At 42.2% G+C, this 23,950-nt stretch overlaps 1 protein-coding gene across 1 annotated transcript in view; it reads right to left on the reverse strand.

The window, feature by feature from the left end:
• The window catches only part of MYO1E (myosin IE), a 267,148-nt gene that overhangs the window by 167,200 nt on the left and 75,998 nt on the right, over positions 1-23,950 (reverse strand). The window contains exon 2 of the mRNA XM_040342781.1: positions 7,358-7,501. Coding sequence (XP_040198715.1) covers positions 7,358-7,501 — 144 coding nt within the window. The remainder of the gene's footprint in view (positions 1-7,357; positions 7,502-23,950) is intronic.

The following is a 23,950-nucleotide window of genomic DNA, read 5'->3' on the forward strand; positions in this document are numbered from 1 at the left end:
TCTCACCTCAAAACAGGTTAAACCAGCCTGTTAGATGTATTGTATAAATATAAATATATATAATATATATATTTATTTTTATTTAATTACACACACACACACACACACACACACACACACACACACGTGTAAATGAGGCCTTAAGCTGGTGGCCATGGATGGTTCGAATCTCGACCATTTCAGAAGGGACCAGTCAATTGCACCAAAGTCGATCCCATCAATCGACTTGGATGCAACCAGCTTGTTGGATTTCCCAAGTCGATCCATCAATTGGCTTGGATACAACCAGCTTGTTGGATTTCTACCATGCGATTGTCAGTGGCTATATCGTGTTCTCCTGGCAGGGACAGCCCCCCCCCCCCCACACTGGGAAAACACACTACACGGGAGGGATTCCTCCATCAACCCATGGTTGCAGAAAAGTAAAATTGCATAATTTATGATCAGCTTTAAAGTGTTAGTAAACTCTGTTCTACCACTTATAACTACAGGTAAGCATACAATAAGGCTTATCTGTAGGTGCTGTAAAATATCTCCTAAACTTGCATGGTACGCCGGACCTTCTGAGCCATGCCGTAAATGATGTCAGGAGTGACATCAACGCGCCCCCTTGCACTCATGTAGCCAGAGACCACAAACCCGCAAAGAAAACTGGGGGGGGGGGTAAGAGAGATGGAAGCCCTGTCGGAGGTGACAGAGAGGCACTCAAGGGCTTTCTCTTGTGCATACTTGCACATTATGACATCGTGTTACAGGTGAATTATATATTTTTGTATCTGTGGTTTACTGCTACATTCATTCTTTGCAATCGCTATGCTTAGCTACAAATTGTTGAAGGAAAGAGTTAAAGCATAGCACCGCCCAATTCTGCACCAAACTGACAGCAACTCTAGCAAGTAAATCGCTAATTGCAAACAAATTATCTGCGAACAAATTGCCTGTGTGATCAGCCCAAGATCTGTAATAAATTAAATATTTACAGAATGGATATGAAACATTTAATATAGAACTGATAAAAAGGCATGATGTCATATATACAAGAAGCCCCTCCAGACCTTCATTCAGATCAGATTGTGTTTTTGGCACAAGTTCAAAGATCTGTGGCCTCAGAGGCATTTTTACTAGAACATCTTTCATAGATGGAAGTGTTTGTAGATAACCAACAGGACCATTTGAGTGCGTGTCTAACAATCCTGGCTTACAGTGGCAAAGATTAACACTCATTCATGCTTCTCCACATAACAATCAGGTCATTCAGGGTCTGGAGAACACTAGAAGAATATAAAACTAGAGAAATGTTCTTGTTTTCAACTGTACTTTGTTTTCTGCACTTAAATTCATTCAGTTCAACAGAGTGACCTAAAAATAATCAAGTTTACAATTCCCGTCAGACATGTAATGGCTATACAACACTTTTCACTCAATAATACAAGCATCCTACTCCTACGTGTCCCCTGTTCTAGTTAAAAATTCTTCAAACTTTATTGATATATCAAAATATGCATGACAGGACCAAAAAAGAAAGTCAAAGGACATACTACAACCATCATGCATAAGGCGTAGACCTTGGAGAAACAATTAAGCCAGTTTCCAATTAAATGAAAGACTTACGGTACCTTTGAAGGTTTCCAGGACCATTATTTTAGTAGCTTTATGCCAATTGGAGTTTTCAAGTGCATCTAAAAGACAAAACTATTTTTATAGTCAGTTTTCATTGCGGTCTGTGTCCCTGTTAGGGAGATTTACTCTCTCTGTCCTAGTAACCACTGTCATTGTAACTAAAAGTGGGTGTAAAACCCAAGTTGTCACCAGAACTGTAAGGGCCCATTCAGTCAGGTGCCATTAACAAAGGCGCTTTAAGTTGCATGTTAACATTTACTGTGTTAAGCAGCCCATTCATTTGAATGAACTGCCCAATGCACCACAATAGAAAAAATAAATAAAATTGCTCCAGAAGTATTCGTAGCAGTGTGTTACCATATGTTGTGGTGCCACTCACAGCGAATTTTTCCAATGAGAACATTGTACTGGTGCAAACTAATGACCCGTACACACGATCAAAAATTCCAACAGCAAAGTCTGATGTGAGCTTTTGAATGGAAATTCCGACCGTGTGTATGCTCCATCTGTCGGAATTTCCACCAACAAAAGATTGAGAGCTGGTTCTCAAATTTTCAGACGGAAAAAATTCTATCGGAAAATCAGATCATCGGTAGCAATTCCGACGCATGCTCGTAAACCATTTAAGGCATGCTCAGAAGCATTGAACTTCATTTTCTCGGCTCATTGTAGTGTTGTACATCACCGTGTTCTTGACGGACGAAAGTTCAGAGAACTTTTGTGTGACCGTGTGTATGCAAGCCAAGCTTGAGCGGAATTCCGTCAGAAAAACCATCCATTAGAGATTTACCTCAATTTGGATCCCTTTTCTATCACTTCTTTTGATTTTTTTAGAATGGGACACAGATGAAAACAAAATGGTTTTAACCATTTACGACACTATCCAATGAAAAAAAGTTTGGTCATTAGATAAAATTTAAGGTTCTGAATTTTCCCAACTATGGTTTGAAATATTTCATAAATCTCTACATTTTGCAAAGTGTATCCAGATACCCATTACTAGAAGATCTGTTGAAAAGTTGGAGCCCAATTCGCTAGCATTATCCAAATGACAGTGGGAGGATTTGGGTTTTTCGGAGTACAATGGCCGTTCTGGCCAAGGGGTCTCTGGCTAGGGATAGCTATAAACACTACATAGTACAAAATGTACTCAAATATACCAAGACAACACAATTTGGTATTATAAGGACACTCAAACAAAAGAAAATCGGCCAGAATTGCCAGGTCTCAACAGGCGTCTCCTGCCATAGGAGCGATTCGCGACACGCAGGGACGGCTGGTGAACGAACCTGAGTTGATTCTGGAGGAGCTGGCTAATTTCTATTCGGAACTGTACAAGGTGCGAGATGATTTTACAGACGCAGAGTTGCAGGGTTATATTGATGCGGTTACACTCCCAGTTTTGAGCGGCGCGGCGCAGGCTGAGCTGGAGAAGCCGCTCACCCTGGAGGAACTCCGGGAGGCGGCTTCTTCTTTTCCTAACTGTAAGGCCCCGGGCGACGACGGTATACCCATTGAAGTGTATACTCAGTATGGGGGGACATTGCTTCCCAAGTTGCTCGAGGTGTTCAACCATTCGTTTGACGCGGGTGACCTACCTACATCCATGACAAGGGCGAACATTATTCTGCTGCTGAAGGCTGGCAAGGATCCACTGGATCCCGGGTCGTACAGGCCTATTTCCCTTTTACAAAGTGACGTCAAAATTCTCGCGAAGATACTGGCTATACGGGTGAATAAAATTATCCTATCCATTATACACTCCGACCAAGCAGGCTTTATGCCGCGTAAATCCACCGCGACGAATCTCCGTCGGTTATATTTAAATATGCAGACCCCCTCGGATTCCGTTGGCCGCAGGGCACTGTTGTCGTTAGATGCTAATAAAGCCTTCGACAGTGTCGGCTGGCGGTACCTGTGGGCGGTGCTGTCTAAATTCGGATTCGGTCCCAGATTCTTGAGGTGGGTACGACTTTTGTATGCTGCGCCCAAGGCTGCCGTACGAATGGCTGATAGGATGTCCCATGCTTTTGCTCTGGGCAGGGGGACCAGGCAGGGTTGTCCCCTGTCCCCCCTGCTCTTTGCTCTGGCTATTGAGCCTCTGGCGGCCCTGGTGAGGGATTGTGGGTCGGTCCGCGGGTTCAGATATGGTGACATGCACGAAAAGATCATGTTGTATGCGGACGACATGCTCCTTTTTTTGGAGGATGCAGAGGACTCCCTTCAACAAGTAATGGCCATAATCACTGACTTTGGTCGCTTTTCAGGCCTCACCATTAACTGGACAAAGTCAGCCCTGATGTTCCTGGATGGGGAGCCGACGCACGGGAGCAATCTGCCGTGCCCGGTCCCCATAGTGACGTCCTTTAAATATCTGGGGGTCTGGGTGTCCCCCTTGATAACCGATTACTGTAAGCTCAATGTGTACCCCTTATTGTCCAGATTCAGGGATAAAATTCAGATATGGAACAGACTGAAGATGTCACTGGCGGGTAAAACCAACCTTATCAAAATGATACTAATGCCGCAACTGCTGTACTTCCTTCATAACGCGCCCATTGTTATCACCCTAAAAATATTTCGTGTAGTTAACTCTCTCTTTCGACAGCTGTTGTGGCACACTAAACCCCCTAGGATAAAGCTAGAACAGCTCCAGCGCCCAAAGGAGGGGGGAGGCCTGGCTCTGCCCAATCCATGGTTGTATTACTTGGCGGCACAGCTGCAGCACCTAATAGGGGTCATGGATCCTCTGCCCACGACCTCCTCGGCTAGGCTTATGCTGCGGGGATCTGGGGCAGCCTCGATCCCTGAGGGGTTGGAGGCCCGCAGGTTCCATAGGTCCAACAAACGTATGCCCACCTATGCTCTTGTCCAGAAGGTGTGGAATAAGGTCAGGCAGCTTCAAGATGTGTTGGGGTTTACTGAATTTAGTCCCATTTGGGAGAATGACGCATATGAGGAACTGGCCAAGCTTGACCAGGGCCACAGATGGAGATCCGTGGGGATTACGCATCTTAGGCATATTTTTCGGAGGGGGGCTCTGTTGTCCTTTAGTGAGCTGAGGTCCAGATTTAACTTGCCACCCACCATGCAGTTTTACTATATGCAATTGCAGCACGCAGTGCAGGCCCAGGGGATAGCTGTAGAGTGGGTTCAGTCCCCCACACCCGTTTTCCGAATGTTGAGTTCCGCGCAGGACACCAGGGGCATGATATCGCAATGCTACGGCATGCTTTTGGCGTCTTTCCTTGAGGGGTACCCTATGAAGGTGGCAGAACAGTGGGAGACAGACTTGGGACCCCTGGAGGGTGAGGTTTGGGAGGAGGCGCTGCAGGCCGTTAATACCTGTTCACTAAATGTATCACAGAAAGTCTCCCAGCTCTATATACTGTTAAGGGTGCACTTTACCCCGGTCAAACTTTTTAGAATGGGCAGATCTCCGGATCCGCTGTGTGGACGCTGTAGGGCGGCCCAGGGGGATCTGATTCACTTGCTCTGGCGATGCCCCAAGTTACACAGATACTGGGCTGAGGTTCTGGCTACGCTGAATTCGGTGTTCCAGACCAACGTCCCTCTGGAGCCGCTTCATTGCATACTAGGTGTTCTGGAGGGGGTGATTGAGGAGGAAGGCACCAGGGTGGCATTCGCTAGAGCTCTATTTCAGGCAAGAAAGCTCATTCTCATACATTGGAAATCAAGGGAGGCGCCTTTGCTAAAGACCTGGGTCCAGCATATGGGTAAGACACTGTTAATGGAGAAATTTATCTACCAGCATAGAGGTAACGCAGGGAAATTCCTTAAACTTTGGGATCCCTGGCTTGCGATACCTGGCCTAAGCCCTTTGGAATTGGTTCAAACTAGGCTACTTGGTGGGGTTTAGTGGTATAGGACATGTGAGCACTGTTGTGTAGTAAAGTCTATGATGTATAACCAGCAATTCTGTTGTAATAGACTAAAATGTATTGATGCAAGATGTCATTCTGTTTATTGTATTCCTGTAACAGTATGTTGTATGAGCAATAAAAACCTTTTGATTCAAAAAACAAAAACAAAAGAAAATCTTTAAAAAATAAATAAATAATAATCTCTTCCACAATTGACAAATATTAGGGCAGGCCTTTATCATATGCCAGAAGATAGCATTATTGTAACAAGTAATACACACAGGAGTGAGCAAGGTCCTTATTTTAAAGTAGTCATTTGGGTTAAACATGCATGATTCACAGTTTATTAGATTATTAAAATTAATAATTCAGCATAGCCTTTCCTATAAGACATATGTAAGGGGTAGAAATAAGATATCTAGGGCCTTGTGATCTGAAAAGTAAAAAATTCGATCCAAAGCAGAAGTCTATTCCACTAGTCTTTACTTCATAAATAATTGTCATGGATTACTTAATATATAATACAGGAAACAAAAAGGCCATCATGTATGGCAATTTGAATATGGAGACCGTTGTCATGCTAAGGAATCTAAGCCTTGTATACAAACAGTTGTTGTTTGCCAAGGCACACCAACATTCTCATTTGCTAGTTGCTTCAACCAATGCCGACTGCACTGACAGTAACACACCTGATTGTATACAGGCATACCCCAATTTTAAGTACACAATGGGACCAGAGCATGTATGTAAAATGAAAATGTAGTAGTGAAGCAATACCTTATTTCACTTCTAGGGTGTAAGTGGAGGGCAGGGGCTGTAGTGGGGCAGTCGGGGGCTGTAGTTGGGGTGTCAGGGGCACACTGGAACAGGGCAGGCAACAGTCGGAGCTTCAGCTTCTTCTACTGCGGCTGAAAAATGTCTGCACAGTACTTGCGAGGCCATACACACACGCGGGTAGGTTTGTACTTGTGTACGTAAAGTGAGTGTACTTAAAGCGGGGTATGTCTGTATTTAGAAACTGCAGACCACTATTACTGTGGGTTACATGTATCCATATTTTCCTAGCAGATGCAGTAATACTAGCAACATTACAGAGAAATTTGCTGAAGGTAGTATTATCTGATGCGGCATTGGGCCCCCCTTTCATGGCATTGTCCAATGTCCTGCTTGGGGAGGAGAGTAGGAGAAAACAGGTCAGCCTGGTAATGCAGGACTAAGACGTATGCAGTACAACTTTTATCAAAAGATAAGGATTTGTTGTAGAGAAAACTATACAATATTAAAAAGCAAGACTTCTTATACATCTTTATATCCCTCTCAAGTTCAAAGGCAATATTGATACACTAAATGATAGCTGAAGGCTAATTTCTCTGTGTGCATCAAACACAGGATGCAGAATGGGGAAAAAAAAAAATTCTATTCACAAAAAGCTACACTAAGCTATTCTTTTCAAACCTAGTAGGGACAAAAATGAAAGGGTGGCTTTGATGTGAAAAATAAAACCGTTCCAATATTAGATTCTGCTGAGAGTTGCAGACCCATTTTTACTCTCATTTGTAGTGAAATACATTTTTATATCAACTTGACATACTCCCATACTACATAATTTTTTTTTTTGCATCTTTACTCATACCTATGTCACCAACTTAAAATTGGGTACATGGTCTCGATTCATCTGAAATAATAAAAGAAAGAAAGAAAGAAAGAAATGTTCATTAAAAAAGTTATGGGTTGTTTTTTGAACTGTTGAGTGAACACCACTACTTGTTACATCATCTTGTGATATAGTCATGGAGGCCATCTAATCACACATAGGCTTTATCTTACTTTAAAATACATATTTGAAAGGATACAAAGATAAAATCATCCATGTAGCGCTTTTTTAGGTTCTCCACAATAGAGTCTTCTGTGATTTTGGAAAGGAGGACCATATCATCCACCCCACTGTGCTTGACATTGTGACTCTGCCAGTGGTATCTATAGTGTCCTTTACTTCCCTGGAAAAGAAGATCAAAAACAAAAATGTAAAATGACAAATTACAATAATGGTGCCACAGTAAAAATATTCATACAAATCTTTGTGAGCCATTACATTTCAAAATGGTTGGATTATAGATCTACAGTTACAAATCATTTCTTCACCATGTAAAAGAACGTAAAACACAAAAAGCAGCACTGGGGACCAGGATGTAAAAAACACATTTTCAATGATAAACTGAACTCTACTTACGGTACACATATTAAACAGCTTGATATTTAAGTTTGTTTTTTTTTCACCACCAATGACTGCCTCCAAAAGCCCCAATTTCCGATTGAAGAATTCCAGAAACTTGACATATTCCCAGTTATCTTTTAAGTGAATAATTAAACTAAGCCCACGGATAAACGGTCACATACAGTGAATAGAAAATACAGTATTTACAAGTAAGCTTCCATTTCTTTTAAAGTGCTATAAGCTACTCTTATAGCTCCTGTGGTCACTGGCTCACTATTTGATAGTGAACATGTCCATCCTATTCTGAGCTAAAAATAAAGCACCTGAGACATAAGGGTTGCAAGCCAGATCAGGTGACCATAAGAGCTGGCCGATATTTGAACATTAGAGCTCCCTGGTGTTTGTAAAAATATGTATGTATGTATGTAAAAGTAGGCTCCAGCTGCTGCAGCCTCAAAAGGGTTATACTGTTGAGAGACAAGTTTGCAGAGAATCAAAATAATAATTTTTAAGGTTGGAGGAGATGACTTGCTACAAGTGCAATAAAAAAAGATAAGGCTGGATTTCAGCTATAAGCCTACAACTTTAAGAAGTCTATGACAGCCCATAGAGCAGTGTCGTGACCCCTTGATAACATTTCACAAATTGCAGGGACCCCAACAGTAAAATTATTTTCATAGTGTGGTGTCTCGCAGCAGTGACACCTATGCTGAAATCAGGAGATAGGGTCTCCTTCAGCCCCTCCCACTTCACTTTCCTCACCAGTCAGCTGACTTATAGTCTCTGCCCCCTCAGCCATGCCGTGAACTGAATGGCTGCAAAGAGTCTGAGTGGGCGGCCGCGGGCTCTAGGAACAGCCCAGCTGGGCGGCCGAGAAAAGGCTGGGAGAGTGGTGTGGGCTTCAGCAACAGGCCAGGATTTGGTGACCCCTGGCAAATCATCATTCGACCCCCAAGGGGGCTACGACCCCCAAGTTGAGAACCACTGCCATAGAGGATTAGCTTTCCATTCAACCAAAAAGCTGAAAAAGATAAAAAAAAAAAAAAAAAACTTGATTCCCCCATTCACATCCGTAGAAAAGGCCTCCCAGCTGTGCCTTTGTATTTTTTTAATCCAGTATTTTTTTTTATTGAGATTGAATACAATGAACAAAAGAAAAAATGTCAAAACACAGTACATACAAACTACCCAAATACAGTCCCAATACACACATCACCAATAGACCATCCACACCCCTAAAAAAAAAAGGAAAAAATAAATAAATAAATAAAGAAGACGAAAATAAAAAAACACCCCAACCAAAATGTTTACCCCCCCCCCCCCCCCAACACGGATCTCTCTTTCCATTTCCCTTCTCTTCTAAATCGGGGGCCTAGAGCACCTATCTATCTTTTCCATATAATCTCAAATTTCCCTTGACAACCTCGATGCAGACAAAAATATATTTTTCTTTTACAAACTTCTTACTATTGAAATATAAGTAAAATCCGGAATACTAGCTTCCTCTATTATATTTAACAGACATATGCCAGGTTCAAATGGTAATTTTATTCCAAAGAGACCATTAATAGTCTTGATTATGCCCTGCTAATAATCGAAGTTTAGGACATCTCCATAGCATATGTATTAAGTTTGCAGGCGCTCCTCTACAGCGAGGACACAAAAGGGGAATCTCTACGATTCCATTTAAATAATTTTTCAGGAGCATAATACGACCTATGTAAAATAAATAATTGTGTTCATTTTTGCATAGTGGACAAGGATACACTAGGGACCGCAGACATTACCTAGTGTAATGGTCGTCCGTCAATGGTCCCAGGTCTCGTGCCTTTGTATTCCGACAGCAGGGAGACTTCTATAGCACCTAAAGTTGCGCTGTAGTGAAGTGATGCTCTGTTGAAGATTCCAATAGGTCTTCTGAGTAAGCAGGCATAGTACGACAAAAATGTCATACTGCAGTCTTTAAAGCATAGCTGTAAACCAATCTAATTTCCTTAAGTGTGCCATATATAAAAGGTTTACCATTTTACTGTCAGTAGTGGTAACCATTGCTTGGAATTCTGGGCATTGCATGTGAGCAATCTCAGTGTTTGTATCCCAACTCTCCAAATATGCACTATGTTGTTGGCATCTTTTTCAGGTCCAAGTACACATTTAACTTATTACCATACTTGGCTAAACCCCATTTTCATTATTAAAATGAAAACAAAGAATCTGTAATTGATGTTCAAAGTATAATGACACACTTTTACAATACAGAGCGAAAACACAGAAGGCAAACAGAAGTAAAGACTTCTTGGCATAAGGAGGACAAATCGAATTACAAAGCTATAAAATTAAAGAAAAAAAGAGGCTTGCATATGGCAGCAGTGCTGGCATAGTTCTCATTCAAGCGAGAAAATATAATAGACATAACCCACCAAAACTGGAGATTTGGTTTGTGGTGCATTCTAGTGAGATGGGCTGCTTGATGACTTCCTATACACAGACACACACGCACAATTGGAGTGGTTAAATCTCTCCCCACTGTATATCCAGTTTCTGCCCCCTTATTGGCGTTGTCACCTTCTAATGCTCTTCAAAGGCTGGCCATTTGGGGCAGATTGGGCAGTCCAGCGCACCTGAAATTTGGCTTTCACAGGCTTGGCTGATGGACAAGGCAATTTAGGTATCTGCTAAAAGGGCCCAAGCCAATTATAGGACCCCGTTTGAAGCAAAGGGTTTTGCACAGGGTCTTAACCACTTGCCGACCGCCGCACGACCATGTAAGTCGACAGAATGGCATGGGCAGACAGATTGGTGTACAGGTACGTCCCTTTAAATCTGCCACCCAGCGGGCGCGCGGGCATCCACCTCGTGCCTCGCGAGTGCAGCCGCGGGTTTCGGGAAGTCTATGTTTCTGGGAGGCCCGCGATTGCGGTCGGCAAGGGCAGAACAGGGGAATGCCTTTGTAAACAAGGCATTCCCCTATTCTGCCTAGTGACACTGTCACTGAAGACCGTTCCCTGTGATCGGGAACGGTCATCAGTGACATGTCACGTGTAACCACGCCCCCTAACAGTAAGAATCACTCCCTAGGGAACACTTACCCCTGCAACGTCACCTAGTAGTTAATCCCTTCACTGCCAGTGTAATTTTTACAGTAATCAGTGCATTTTTCTAGCACTGATCACTGTAAAAATGACAATGGTCCCAAAATGGTGGCAAAAGTGTCCGATGTGTCCGCAATAATGTCGCAGTCACGATAAAAATCGCTGCCATAACTAGTTTAAAAAAAAAAATAATAAAAACGCCATAAAACAGTCCCCCATTTTATAAAAGATATAACTTTTGCGCAAATTGCGATTTTTTTTACCAAAAATATGTACAAGAATACGTATCGGCCTAAACTGTGGGGGGGGGGGGGGGAATTATTTATATATTTTTTGGGGATATTTATTATAGCTAAAAAAAAAAAGATTTTTTTTCAAAATAGTCGCTCTTTTTTTGTTTATAGCGCAAAAAAAAAAAAAAAAACGCTGCCATAGTGTTCCTCAAAACACTAACTTTAACCGACTAGCCTGCCTGCTCTATCTACCTACAAAAAATGACACTCTCTCTCTGTCTTCTCTCTCTTAACCACCGCAACACACTACACAAGGCTGACCTGCAGGTGGCCTTTTATAGTGCGGGGCGTGTACTAAATCCCCTGAGCCATAATTGGCCAAAGCCACCCTGGCTTTGGCCAATTATGGCTCTCCGTTTTTTGCAAGCGGCGATTGGCCAAGCATTCGGGTCATAGTGCATGCTTGGCAAATCAGCCAGCAATGCACTGCAATGCCGCTGTGAATTTTGGGCCATGAAACGCTACTCGAATTTGGCGTGAACGGCCCAAAACGTTCGTAATTCGACGAACGATCGAACATACGATGTTTGAGTCGAATGTGAGCTCGACTCGAATACGGCGCTCATCCCTAATGCCCAATCATGCTGAGGTGTGGAGCAGCCAATTCTGGAGAGCTAGAGAAGAAAGGAGGGATCTGAAGCTGAAATAAAATTGTAACTCTCTCTCTCTCTGCTCTCATGCCGTTCATGAGAAAAAGAAATGAGATGTCAGTCACAGCAGTGGGGGATGTGGCGACACAAAAACGTATCTGGGTGTTTTTTTCTCTTACTACAAAAAGACAAGAGGATTGCTCAGAGCTAGATTAAATATTTGTGGCAAGACTGGGCACAGATGACTTGACATCCTCTACTTTACCAGGTAGAAGTCTTCATTAAGAAAAAAAAATAAAAAATTCAGGTTTACATCCACTTTAATGTAAAAGTGTTTAGATTGCTAACCCAACAACAAAACACAAAACTAAAAAGGCAGCTTGTAAAAACAGTTTGCCCTATTCTTCCTTTCCAGTGTTACAGTGCAATGTAGCTCAACCCTGGGCCACTACCAATAACTTACCTTTCCGGTTGTGTTGAAACCTGCTCCTCCTGCTATAGGCTGTGGTTCCTCCTGACCTAGCGATGTTGCTTAAAAGGTTTTCTTTGAGACGACTGGTAATCAGTGGAATGCCTCTTGGGTTCATGCTCGTCTCTTTTATAGCAAACTATAGGAGGCCAAGAAGTGGTGGACCTTACAGATTTGTGACTGTTGGAGCTATGGGGACTTATGTGTTGTTCAATAAAGGCGATTATGTTTCATGGAAATTTTACAAAGGAAATATAATTTTGTTTTAACAATTTTTTTTTTTTTTGTAGACTTAATTAACACTATATCCCAGTACACCTCCTTTGGGAGGGACAGTGATAAGTACTAAAACAGCTGCTGACCAAAAGAAAAAATAGATGCAAGATATAGTGATGCACGTTAATGTTAATAAGTATTGTACAACATATAAATTGCAGGTCCACAAAATCCCTACAGACAGTTACAAAAGGTCACATCTAAATAAGGAAATGGCATTTAACGTATATATAAAATCTGTTATCCCTACAATGCCTTCCAGCTATTCATCACCTTCTCTATCCCTAAAGTATCAATCCGAGTTTGTTTTTCAGCTTAACAGGTGATTATACTATGCTCAAATTAATTACAGAGAGAAAAAAAAAAATAAAAAAAAAAATAAATAGAAGCTGGGAGAGTCGTAGTTTGGCGATCCCTGACAGAGCTTGCAGGGTTGTACAAACGGGTCTGCATGCATCCTTGTGCAAACCCTTGTTATTTTTAAACTTTATGTTTTGCACAGAAGTTAGATCTGCCAAACCACAAGGGTAAAAAATTATTTCTAACATATTTCCGATAAAAGTGCAGTTTGTCATCTGTCCAGATTTGTGTGCAGTGGCTGCATTAAGATGCAAAGAACTCTAGCTGCAGGTATGTCACATGGCTACGCATACCCAATCACCTTCAGGCACTATGCTCATCTGATGCAAGCAAAAATTCAGATCCCCAACTCTGATTCTCCAACAACTCACCCTGCCTATCTCCAGCTTGCTCCATTAAAAAAAAACCTAAGTGGGAAGACCTGAGAAAATTTGCTAAGGCCGGCCATACATGGTGCAAATTTAATTTCTGCAACCATGGGTTGCAGGAAAGAAATTTGCACGATTCCCCCATCAACACAGACAATGCTTATGTGGAAATCCCTCCTACCGGGCCATTGTCTTCTCCTGGCATGGGGGCGGGGAAAGTCGTGACAAGACAATGATTATTGCTAGCGGGTATATCTAGTGATAAATCGCAGGTAAAACACAGCATGCTGGTTGTACCCAAGTTGATCAATCAACTTGGTACATTCAGCCTGCCCATACATGGTTCGAATCTGTGCTACCAAGATACAATTCATTTTTGCCCAGAGATGAGCTTTAACCATTTATGCCTTCATATACCACACCATCCATTCAAATGGTTTCTTTATATCTGAAAACATCCAACCATAATAAAAAAAAAAAACTGACATATACCAAGATGAAAGCAGCTTTTTTTGCACACACGGCTGTCAAATATCAAGCATCAGTTCTGTTATGTGAGAGGAAGGCAATAAAGTCACATGCTGTACCTGGAGATGGTGTTCACCAGAGGTCGTGTCCAATGAATACTGTTCACGCTCTCTTTAGAGTAGAGGTTAGGTGGTGTCCCTCCTCTCTATTAAGCCCTATTGGGCCCTAATTTCTAATACATTTTTTTGTCAACAATCCTTCATGGTGTATTGGTGTGTATAGGACATGAACCTGAGATTACATTTCCTCAGATGAAAAAATTACATTCTTTTGCAACTCTCATGCCTTCTCTGCTCCCTCTGCATGACTAATCGTTGTCCTGTAGACAGAGGCTCCCACCTGAGCTGTGAATCTCTGCAGCTCCTCCAGGAGTTACCATGGGCCTCTTGGTTGCTTCTCCGATTAATGCTCTCCTTGCCCGGCCTGTCAGTTTAGGTGGACGGCCATGTCTTGGTAGGTTTGCAGTTGTGCCATACTCTTTCCATGTTTGAGGCTAGGTTCACACTGCTGCGAATTAAAAATTGCGGTAAAATCGCGATTTTACCGCGATTTCGCGGCTGCAATTTTGCCGCAATTTAAGAGACATCTGTGCAGGGTTCAATGTAAATCGCGGCAGATGCGGCGTCGCACCGATTAGGACAGTGCCATTGCCGACAATTGCCGCCGATTTGAGATGCGATTTGACATGTGAAATCGCATCTCAAATCGTACCAAATCGTACCCAGTGTGAACCTGGGCTGAATGATGGATTGAACAGTGCTCCGTGAGATATTCAAAGCTTGGGATGTTTTTTTTCTAACCTAACCCCGCTTTAAAAACTTCTCCACAACTTTATCCCTGACCTGTCTGGTGTGTTCCTTGGCCTTCATGATGCCGTTTGTTCACCAAGGTTCTCTAACAAACCTCTGAGGGCTTCACAGAACAGCTGTATTTATACCAAGATCAAAATTACACACGGGTGGACCTCATTTACTAGTTAGGTGACTTCTGAAGGCAATTGGTTCCAATAGATTTTAGTTGGGGGGTAGAAGGCCTCGTACAGACGACCCAACATGTCCGATGAAAACGGTCCGCGGACCGTTTTCATCGGACATGTCCGCTGGGATCATTTGGTCTGATCGATGTACACACCATCAGACCGAATTCCGCGCGGACAGAATATGCGGTGACGATGATGACGCAGCGACGTGCGCGAACCCGGAAGTTCAATGCTTCCACGCATGTGTCGAATCACTTTGACGCGATGCACAGGTTCTCGGGCCAGCGGACATGTCTGATCAGTCGTACTGACCATCGGACATGTCCGGCGGACAGGCTTCCAGCGGACAGGTTTCTTAGCATGCTAAGAAACAGTTGTCCGCTGGAAACCTGTCCGGTCGGCCGCAAAATTGTCCGGTTGGCCCTACACACGACCAAACATGTCTGCTGAAACTGGTCCGACGGACCAGCGGACATCATCGGTCGTGTGTACGAGGCCCAAGAGTAAAGGGGGCTGAATACAAATGCACGGCACACTTTTCAGACATTTGTAAAAAAATAAAAAAAATAAAAAATATTGGAAAAAACGTTTTTTTCCCCCCACTTCACAATTGTTTGCCACTTTGTGTTGGTCCATCACATACAATCCCAATAAAATACATTTACCTTTTTGGTAAAATGTGGAAAATTTCAAGGGGTTTGAATACTTTTTCAAGGCACCGTATACTGATGCTTATGTATGTTTAAAAGTCCTTAACCCAATATAAAACCAATATATCATCAAAACTTTAGCAGTTACAGAAAAATAAAAATAAACTTCCACAAAATTTCTGAATAGCAGTTAAAAGAAGTAGCAGTTTATCTGTAGTAATGCAGAACAGCAAGACCATTTTATATTCTACCTCCAGTTATGGGCATGGAATTTATTCGGAATAGCAATATACTGTTTGTGCACAGATGCAGGGCAGATGTCAGCATTCTGGTACGCAGCGCTATAGACTGGTGATGTGGCCTGTTGTCACTTTTAAAGCCTAGAAACCCTTTTACCAAAAAAAGGAAGAAAACTGCTATGGTAGTTCGGCTCCTCAATACATTTCCTATTTTAAACAGCAGTTTCCTGCCTTTCTACAGCTAAAGAATTTGTGGAATTTTTAGCACCAAGCAAAGCTTTAAAATCTGCAAAGCCTCTGCCCACAAAATGATATTGGATTGTTCTCACTGAAACCTTCGTATCATAAAAAACGTTGCTAGCATTTAGAATGGACCGAACAGGCTAGAGAATAGAATATCTTGTTAGAAAAAGCCAACATTCTGGTTCCATGGTTTAAACAAGATGTAATATTAATGCAGGGCAATGAGGACATACATTTACATTCATCTTTTTGGCAAAAAAACTATTTGAATTTATAAGGATAAGAGTAATATGCATGCAAAGTTACAGTTTACAGTTAATGACTAGGGGCCAGATCCACAGTGAGAGTACGCCGGCGTATCTACTGATACGCCGGAGTACTTTCAAATTTCCCGCGTCGTATCTTTAGTTCGAATCCTCAAACCAAGATACGACGGCATCTGGGTTTGATCCGACAGGCGAACAGCTTCGTACGCCTTCTGATCGTAGATGCAATACTTTGGCATCCGCTGGGTGGAGTTTGCGTAGTTTTCCGCCTCGGGTATGCCAATTAGCTATTTCCGACGATCTACGAACGCCCGTCGCATTCTCTTACGTCGTCTCTAGTAGGCTTTTTCCCGGCGTATAGTTAAAGCTGGTATTTTGCGGGGTATAGATAGACTTGCCATGTTAAGTATGGCCGTCGTTCCCGCGTCAAAATGTGAATTTTTTTTTTGGCGCAAGTTGTCCGTAAGTTGTCACGTCTAAGTTAAAAAAAATGACGTCGTTGCGACGTCATTTAGCGCAATGCATGGCGGGAAATTTAGGGACGGCGCATGCGCAGTTCATTCGGCGCGGGGACGCACTTCATTTAAATGAAACACGCCCCCTACCCGCCGATTTGAATTACGCGCCGAGAGATGCACTACGCCGCCGTAACTTACGGCGCGAATTCTTTGTGGATTCAAAGAATTAAAAAGTAAGTTACAGCGGCGTAGCGTATGTCCCATACGCTGCGCCCGTGCAGATCTCTGTGGATCTGCCCCTAGAAGTTCAGTAATCTACGCAAACTGGAAATCATCATCATCAGCCACATATTTTGCCATACATCAAAATGCTCCTACAAGCTAGACGGGCAGCAATCAACTGTAGCCACATATTAAAGTGGGGGTTCACCCTAAAAACAATTTTCTAACATGACATTGAGCTCACTCTCGACATTGACAGTATGCAGATTTTTTTTTTTTGCTGTACATACCTCGTATAGCTATTTTCTTACCCGGCTTCCGGGTAGTGAATCCCGCGGGCGTGGGCGTTCCTATGCAGCAGTTAGTGATTGACGCGAGGACAAAAACTACCCCCCCCCGGTCGCATAAGGAGCATCACGAGTTGCCGAAAGAAGCCGAATGTCGGCGCGCAGGCGCTGTATAGCGCTGACTCGACGTTCAGCAACTCGTGACGCTCCTTATCCGACGGGGGGGTAGTTTTTGTCATCAAGTCAATCACTAACTGCTGCATAGGAACGCCCACTGCCGCGGGATTCACTACCCGTAAGAAAATAGCTATACGAGGTATGTACAGCAAAAAAAAACAAAAAAAATCGGCATACTGTCAATGTCGAGAGTGAGCTCAATGTACTGTTAGAAAATTGTTTTTAGGGTGAACCCCCGCTTTAACAATTAAAGAGGGAGACTTGTTGTTGAAAGCCATATTATACCACGTAAAAGGCCCATGAAGTCAAGTTTGAATGCACATATATCATGAGTTCAGATACAAGCCTAGCATAACCTTTGCAAATGCACCATTTAGAGCACATGCTTTCATACTGACCATTGACTGAGGTAATGGGAAAATGCTTTTAAGTCTCAGGACATAGATGGTCAGTTGAAGGAATTTTACCAAACACTTTACAACCACTCACTTGATATATTACACTCATTGTGAACCGTCACCATGAAATTAGATAAACCAATACCTTGTGCTAGGTACACATGTGCTGAATTTCAAGAGATATTTGCTGATGCAAAAAAAAAAGGAAGGGAAGAATGGCCGACATTTTCCATTCGGCCTTTGTCTAGGCAAGTCTGTCCGACAGAAGCCGGCTTCTGTTGGATGAGCATGCTGAAAAACCAGCAGCTGACCAACTCCTGATCAGTGCTCTCAGGAAAGAGCAGATCTGAGTGTTCTGGTAGGGGGGGCAAATCCCGCTGTCCCTTTATTCTGGAAATGCAACAAACCACACATAGGTTTAAATACTAGAAGGACCTTAGGCCTTCATTGACACAAAAAAAAAAAAAAAAATGGTTTACATTTTCTCCAGACATAGTAAAGAACCTTTTTAGAAAAATCAGCGATACAAAAAAAGTTCATGTGATTTCTTTGAAGAAATCTCTCAACCTATGCTTCCGTTACCTTCTCTCCCCCAACCCCTCTTTTTCACTCTGTGTACCATCCAGTCGCAGAAGCTTGCAATCCCTCAGAGTTTTACAAGATGCCACCAGTGGGGTTCGACAGTGCACCTGTGCCTTCTGCAGGCACCAAAAACATCAGGATCCCTTGCATCGGGGCTAAACACCCAGTGTGCATGCAGCACAAGGAAAATAAAACTTCAGCTGCCATTTTTTTCTGCAGCAACCTAAGGGCCCTTTCACACGAGCAGACTGATCGGGTCTGACTGTCAGTTTCAGGGAGACCAGATTGGTACCCTCCAGTCTCCTCTATGGAGCGGCAGGTGGTAACGGATCGTCTGGCGTTTACATCCCACTGCCCATAGAGGACAGCGGGCTGTGTCTGTTCTGCATAAGCAGAGTGGACACGGACCAGCCATCCACCTGCTCAGCAGGGACTAGCAGACAGATTTCCCACTGAGCAGGTAGACTCCATTGGAGCCCGTCCCATGTGTAAGGCCCCTAAGAAATGCGTGAGCAGCATTACCAAGGTTTGAAAGAAGTTGAAAATATGCAAATTGCTTGCAGCTAGAGTAAGGTACTCAAATGTTTGTGTGTAGAGCAAGTATTTATGTAGAAAATATATTAAGAAATCCCTAGATGGGGGTTTTGGAAGTCCTTTTACATTTATATCCCAAATGATTAACCAAAATGTCTATAAATCCTTTTGACAGACTGTTGAAATCGTTATCTTGACCAGTCTTATCAGTAACCAGTGCGACAATGAAAAGATGTCAATAGCTCAGTTCTTTTAATACAAAATGTATATATATATATATACTATATATACATATATATATATATATATATATATATATATATATATATATATATATATATATATATATATACACACACACACACACACACACACACACACTTTTTTTATTTTTAGGACAAATGTCAAAATACAGAAGCTAGCTACAAGTAGTGAGATTTTTTTTATGTTTAAAAACATGCAATTGAGATACAGGGGTTGATTTAGTAAAATTGGAGAGTGCAAAATATGGTACAGCCGTGCACAGTAGCCAATCAGCTTCTAACTGCAGCTTGTTCAATTAAGCTTTAACAAAAAAAAAAAATTAAATAAAAAAACTGGAAGCCGATTGGTTTCTATGCAGAGCTGCATCAGATTTTGCATTATCCAGTTTTCGTAAATCAAGTCAAAGTTTACTTGCAATCAAAGTGGAGGAATCGACTTGATGTTTTGGACGATGTGCAAGTTCAGTAATTCAGAGAACCCCCATTAAATTTTTTTTAAATAATCAAAGATCCAGTTCCATACTCTCCATCTTGTTCCTATGCCCTCATGGAATATGGAAAACTCTGGTTGACACATTCTCCAGGCAAGTGTCCATTGCTGGGAGGACGTTTACAGTCTTTAAAAGGTTTGTGGCTGTAGTACCACCAGCCACAGGTTTGCCTTCTTGTATTGATGCCTATTCAATTTTACAGTAGAAGTGATACAGGCAGCTATACAGCCACCTGTTAGTCCTACAAAAAAATATGCTGGTAGGTGATCATATGGCTGTACGGCTGTACACTATCTGGGTCTCACCTTGCTCTTCCATCAGCCTGGGACCACAGTGGTTGCATTCAGAATGGCCAAAAGGAGGAGGTAAATCAGGAATATATGTTCTATACCTCAAATGCGGAGAATGACCCCCGAGCTGCTCAGCTTTCAGAACTTTCAACCAGAGATGATGGGCAAACGAGCAGATTTGGGCTCTGTCCCATTTTGCTTATACAGTACTAGTAAAAGTCAGCTGATTTACTTGAAAATGCCTAATATTCAAAAAATCTAAATGACGACATGTACTTGTTTTAGCAACCATGCATTACGGACATAGGATTTGAAAGCTACACATATATGGTCCCCCAATATTTCAGATAAAGAGAAAATTATGTGAAAATATGTGAAAATATTTGAAATCGCATTCCTTTTGTTTAAATTTATTAATGCATTAAAAATCTAAAACTGCATTCGCATTTTTGTCCATTTGCAAGCCTAAAATAAAAAAAGTTCTGGGTACTTAAAGTTATGTGCAAACCTTATATGCCATGGGTGTTCAACCTGTGGCTCTCCAGCTGTTGCAAAACTACAATTCCCATAATGCCTCAGCCTTTGGGAGACATGCTTGTACCTGTCAGCGGCTTGCAATGCCTCATGGGAATTGTAGTTCCGCAACAGCTGGAGAGCCACAGGTTGAGCACCCATGCATGCCGTTAAAATAAAATTTGGTAGGTAAAATAGTCAAAGTTATTGTGAGGTGAACCAGTGTGGAAGCAGCTACATTTGGCTAGGCATCAACATTTCAATAGTCCCTAGTCATGAAAGGGTTGAAAAACCGAGTATTTTTCTAACTTACCTACCCAAGCATATGAGTAATAAAAAAGGAAGTACACGTAAATATATCTCTCATAAAATTAATCAAGTTTGAGTTAAGTGAACAAGAACCAACAATAGAAGCCTATATGGCTACCATTTGCAACAACTAACTATTCAGAAGGCACCAGAGACTTGAAGGCTGCTCATGGACCTGAAGCATGGAGCTAATGGAGTCCGCAACAGAAAAAAAAAAACTTCCCCCTACTCTGTGCAGCCAGCAGTGACTGTATGAATTTATTTGCCCTTTAAACCATCATGATCAAATAAGTACAGTGTAAAACCTCTTTTATTCAGTATGACATACATAAGGCTCATTACATCTCAACTCAAACAAGCTACTGTATGGTGTAATATGATTATAACTTAGAGGATCTGTAGGCACCTTCAGAAAAATAAATAAAAGAGTCAGCAGCTATAAATACTGTATTAGGACACTTACCTGTCCACAAAGCCAGCGGTTTCTTCACCTGAGCCAATTTTTCAATCCTCTCTCGGGTGCTGCCACCGCCTACTCGGGTAAGGGAAACCTGCAGTGAAGCCTTGTGGCTTCACAGCGGGCTCCCTACTGCACATGTGTGAAGCACACTGCGCTTTGTGAATGGCCTGGTGGCGGGGAAAGGAGCGGGGGGGGGGGGGCGAACTTCCAGATTTTTCTGGACAAACGGAGTCTGCAAATTTTTGATTCCTGTCAGAGCGCTCTGCATTTTTTATTTATATTTGCTGCAGCATGTTTTTTAATTAAATGGTTAGGTATTGTGAGATATACTGTGCTATATTGGATACATTGTTCTCCTCACATATGCTTGATATTTAATGTATATGATACCCCTAATAAAGCCTTTCATATTTTTGCACCCCAAGTCATTGTTGACCCGCCATTTTTTGCTTCCTGGGGGCTCCCTTGCCCCCTCCAAACCTTCTTTATAGAACTTCCAGATGTGTCCGCTGCGGCAAAGTCAGTCAGAAGTGGGAGCGGGTATCTGTCAAAACCAGGCACCTGTTCCTCCCTTCCAAAAGGTGGCAAATGTTGTAGCAGAGGAGGCAAATAACTTACAAAAGAACAAAAACAAACAAACAACACCACACACATTCCTTATGTGTGGAGGAAAAAGGTTTTGGCTTTTACTAAATATGAATGGGTCATCTAAAAGAATGTTACTCCATTTCATATTTCTGATATGTGCCCGCTGTACCATGTAAAAAAAAAGTATCCTGTTCTTTGTATTGCTACCTTCGTGTGACATCCCTGGTGTACCTTCCTGGACAGTTCTCTAGTTGTGCGGAGAACTCTGGCTGAACCCACAGCCATTCACTGGAAGATCAGTGTACTGCGGTTTCTCCTCCCCCTGCAATTATGCAGCTGAGAACAGATTATGTGATCACTTATTAAACAAAAATAATAAAATAAAATAATATATATATATATATATATATATATATATACATATATATATATATATATATATATATATATATATATACACACACACACACACACACACACACACACACACACACATACACACATAAATATAAACAAAATATAATCAATCACACACAAACACACACACACACACACACACACACTTTGCTTTCATTTCCATTCTAAACTGAATGTTACAAGGTGAGGGTTACATATACTTTAAGGCTTAGGACCTTGGCACTGCTGTCACTGCAATTCTACATTTTCTAATGTTCTTATATACAGTTTTGGGCTTGGTTCACACTAGCTGCGCCCGCGGCTCAGAGCAGGGGTCCGGTGCATCACTGTACACAGTTTCAGGTCCAAATTTTTTGCCTAAATTCGGACCTGAATTGGAGCCAAAGACACACGGGACCCTTTTCCAGTGCGCTCCGCGGCCACCCCAGAGGTGTGTGAACCGGCTCCACTGAGAGCAGGTCACACTCTGTCATACAAATTGAATGCAGAGAAACCCACATCCAATTTGCATAAGTGTGAACCCAGCTTTAAGGTTCCTTTTCCCCCACTTTGTTTTATTTATATCACGTGTGTTGCATTAATAGATTCCATGTAAAATAACAACATGTTGCAATCTACAACTGTACTTTCTCATCATGCCTTTGCTTACTTTACAAAAACTAGAAATAAACTAAACTATACTGTTGACTCATTATCAGCTGATCCCATGAAATCATCCCAAAAAAAAATAGAAGGTAGCAAAAAAAAAAATAAACTTGTTCTTCCTCTTTCACAGGGACATGTGCTTACCCTTGCATTTGGAATCCTGATTTCTACTTGTCAGAAAAAAAAAAAAAAAAAAAAAAAAAAAAAAAAAGGAGTTGCATCAAAACAGACTTGATACAAAAAGTACAAAATACATATCCTATGATAATCATATACTTCACACAGTAATTAAAGTGGCTGTAAAGCCTCAAGGTTTTACACCTTAAAGTGATTGTAAAACCTCACCTTGTAAGACAACCCATTCAGTTTAGGATAATAATAAAAATAATAATATTATTATAATAATACAGGATTTACAACATGGGGGCAGACAGTACAGTTACAATACAAATCAATACAGGAGGGATCAGAGGGCCCTGATTATTAGATAGAAATGAAAGGCAAAACATTGTGTATAGATATAAGAAAGGGGGGAAAATGTATTTATAATGCTTTTTTATAAGTGATCACATGCTGGGGGGGGGGGGGCAACAGCACACGGAGCTTCCTAGGAAATGGCTGTGCAGGGGGGGGGGGGGTGTCAGGACAAGTCGGATCATTGGAGGAGAGCAGGCCGAGTTCCCAGCATAGCTAGACAACTGACCTTGTTGTGCTCTCCTGCTTAGTGTAGTCTATTTTTAATATAAGAAAGCAGAGGGACTGACAGGAACACCAGGATTTCCACACAAAAGAAGCAATATAAAGAGAACAGGCTACTTTCAGATACAAGTACATGGTACAGCAGGCACATATCAGGAATAAGAAGTGTTGGGTTTATAAATGCTTTAATGCATTCCATGCATCAAGATGAAAAACCTTGTGTGCTGCAGCTCCTCCCAGCCCCCCCCCTCCTTTTCTTACTAGAGCCTGAACCGATCCAGCGATGTGCAGCTGTCAGCGGGAGCCAAATGGCTGTCAATCAAATCCAGTGACACGGGTGTGGGGACGAGTTCCGCTGTCTGTCAATGGATGCAGCAGCAGGACTCAGGAGCGAGCTCAAACAGGTGCCCCCAGGGAAAGCGGCTTTACGTGGGGGCACCTGATGAAGAGGAGGGGTCAGGGGCATTGACGGGGCACCCCAGAAGAAGAGAATCGGGCTGTTCTGTGCAAAAACAATTGCACAGAGCAGTTCCTTGTTTTAGAAA

Source organism: Rana temporaria, chromosome 3 (assembly GCF_905171775.1).
Source record: "Rana temporaria chromosome 3, aRanTem1.1, whole genome shotgun sequence".
Taxonomy (NCBI): Eukaryota; Metazoa; Chordata; class Amphibia; order Anura; family Ranidae; genus Rana; species Rana temporaria.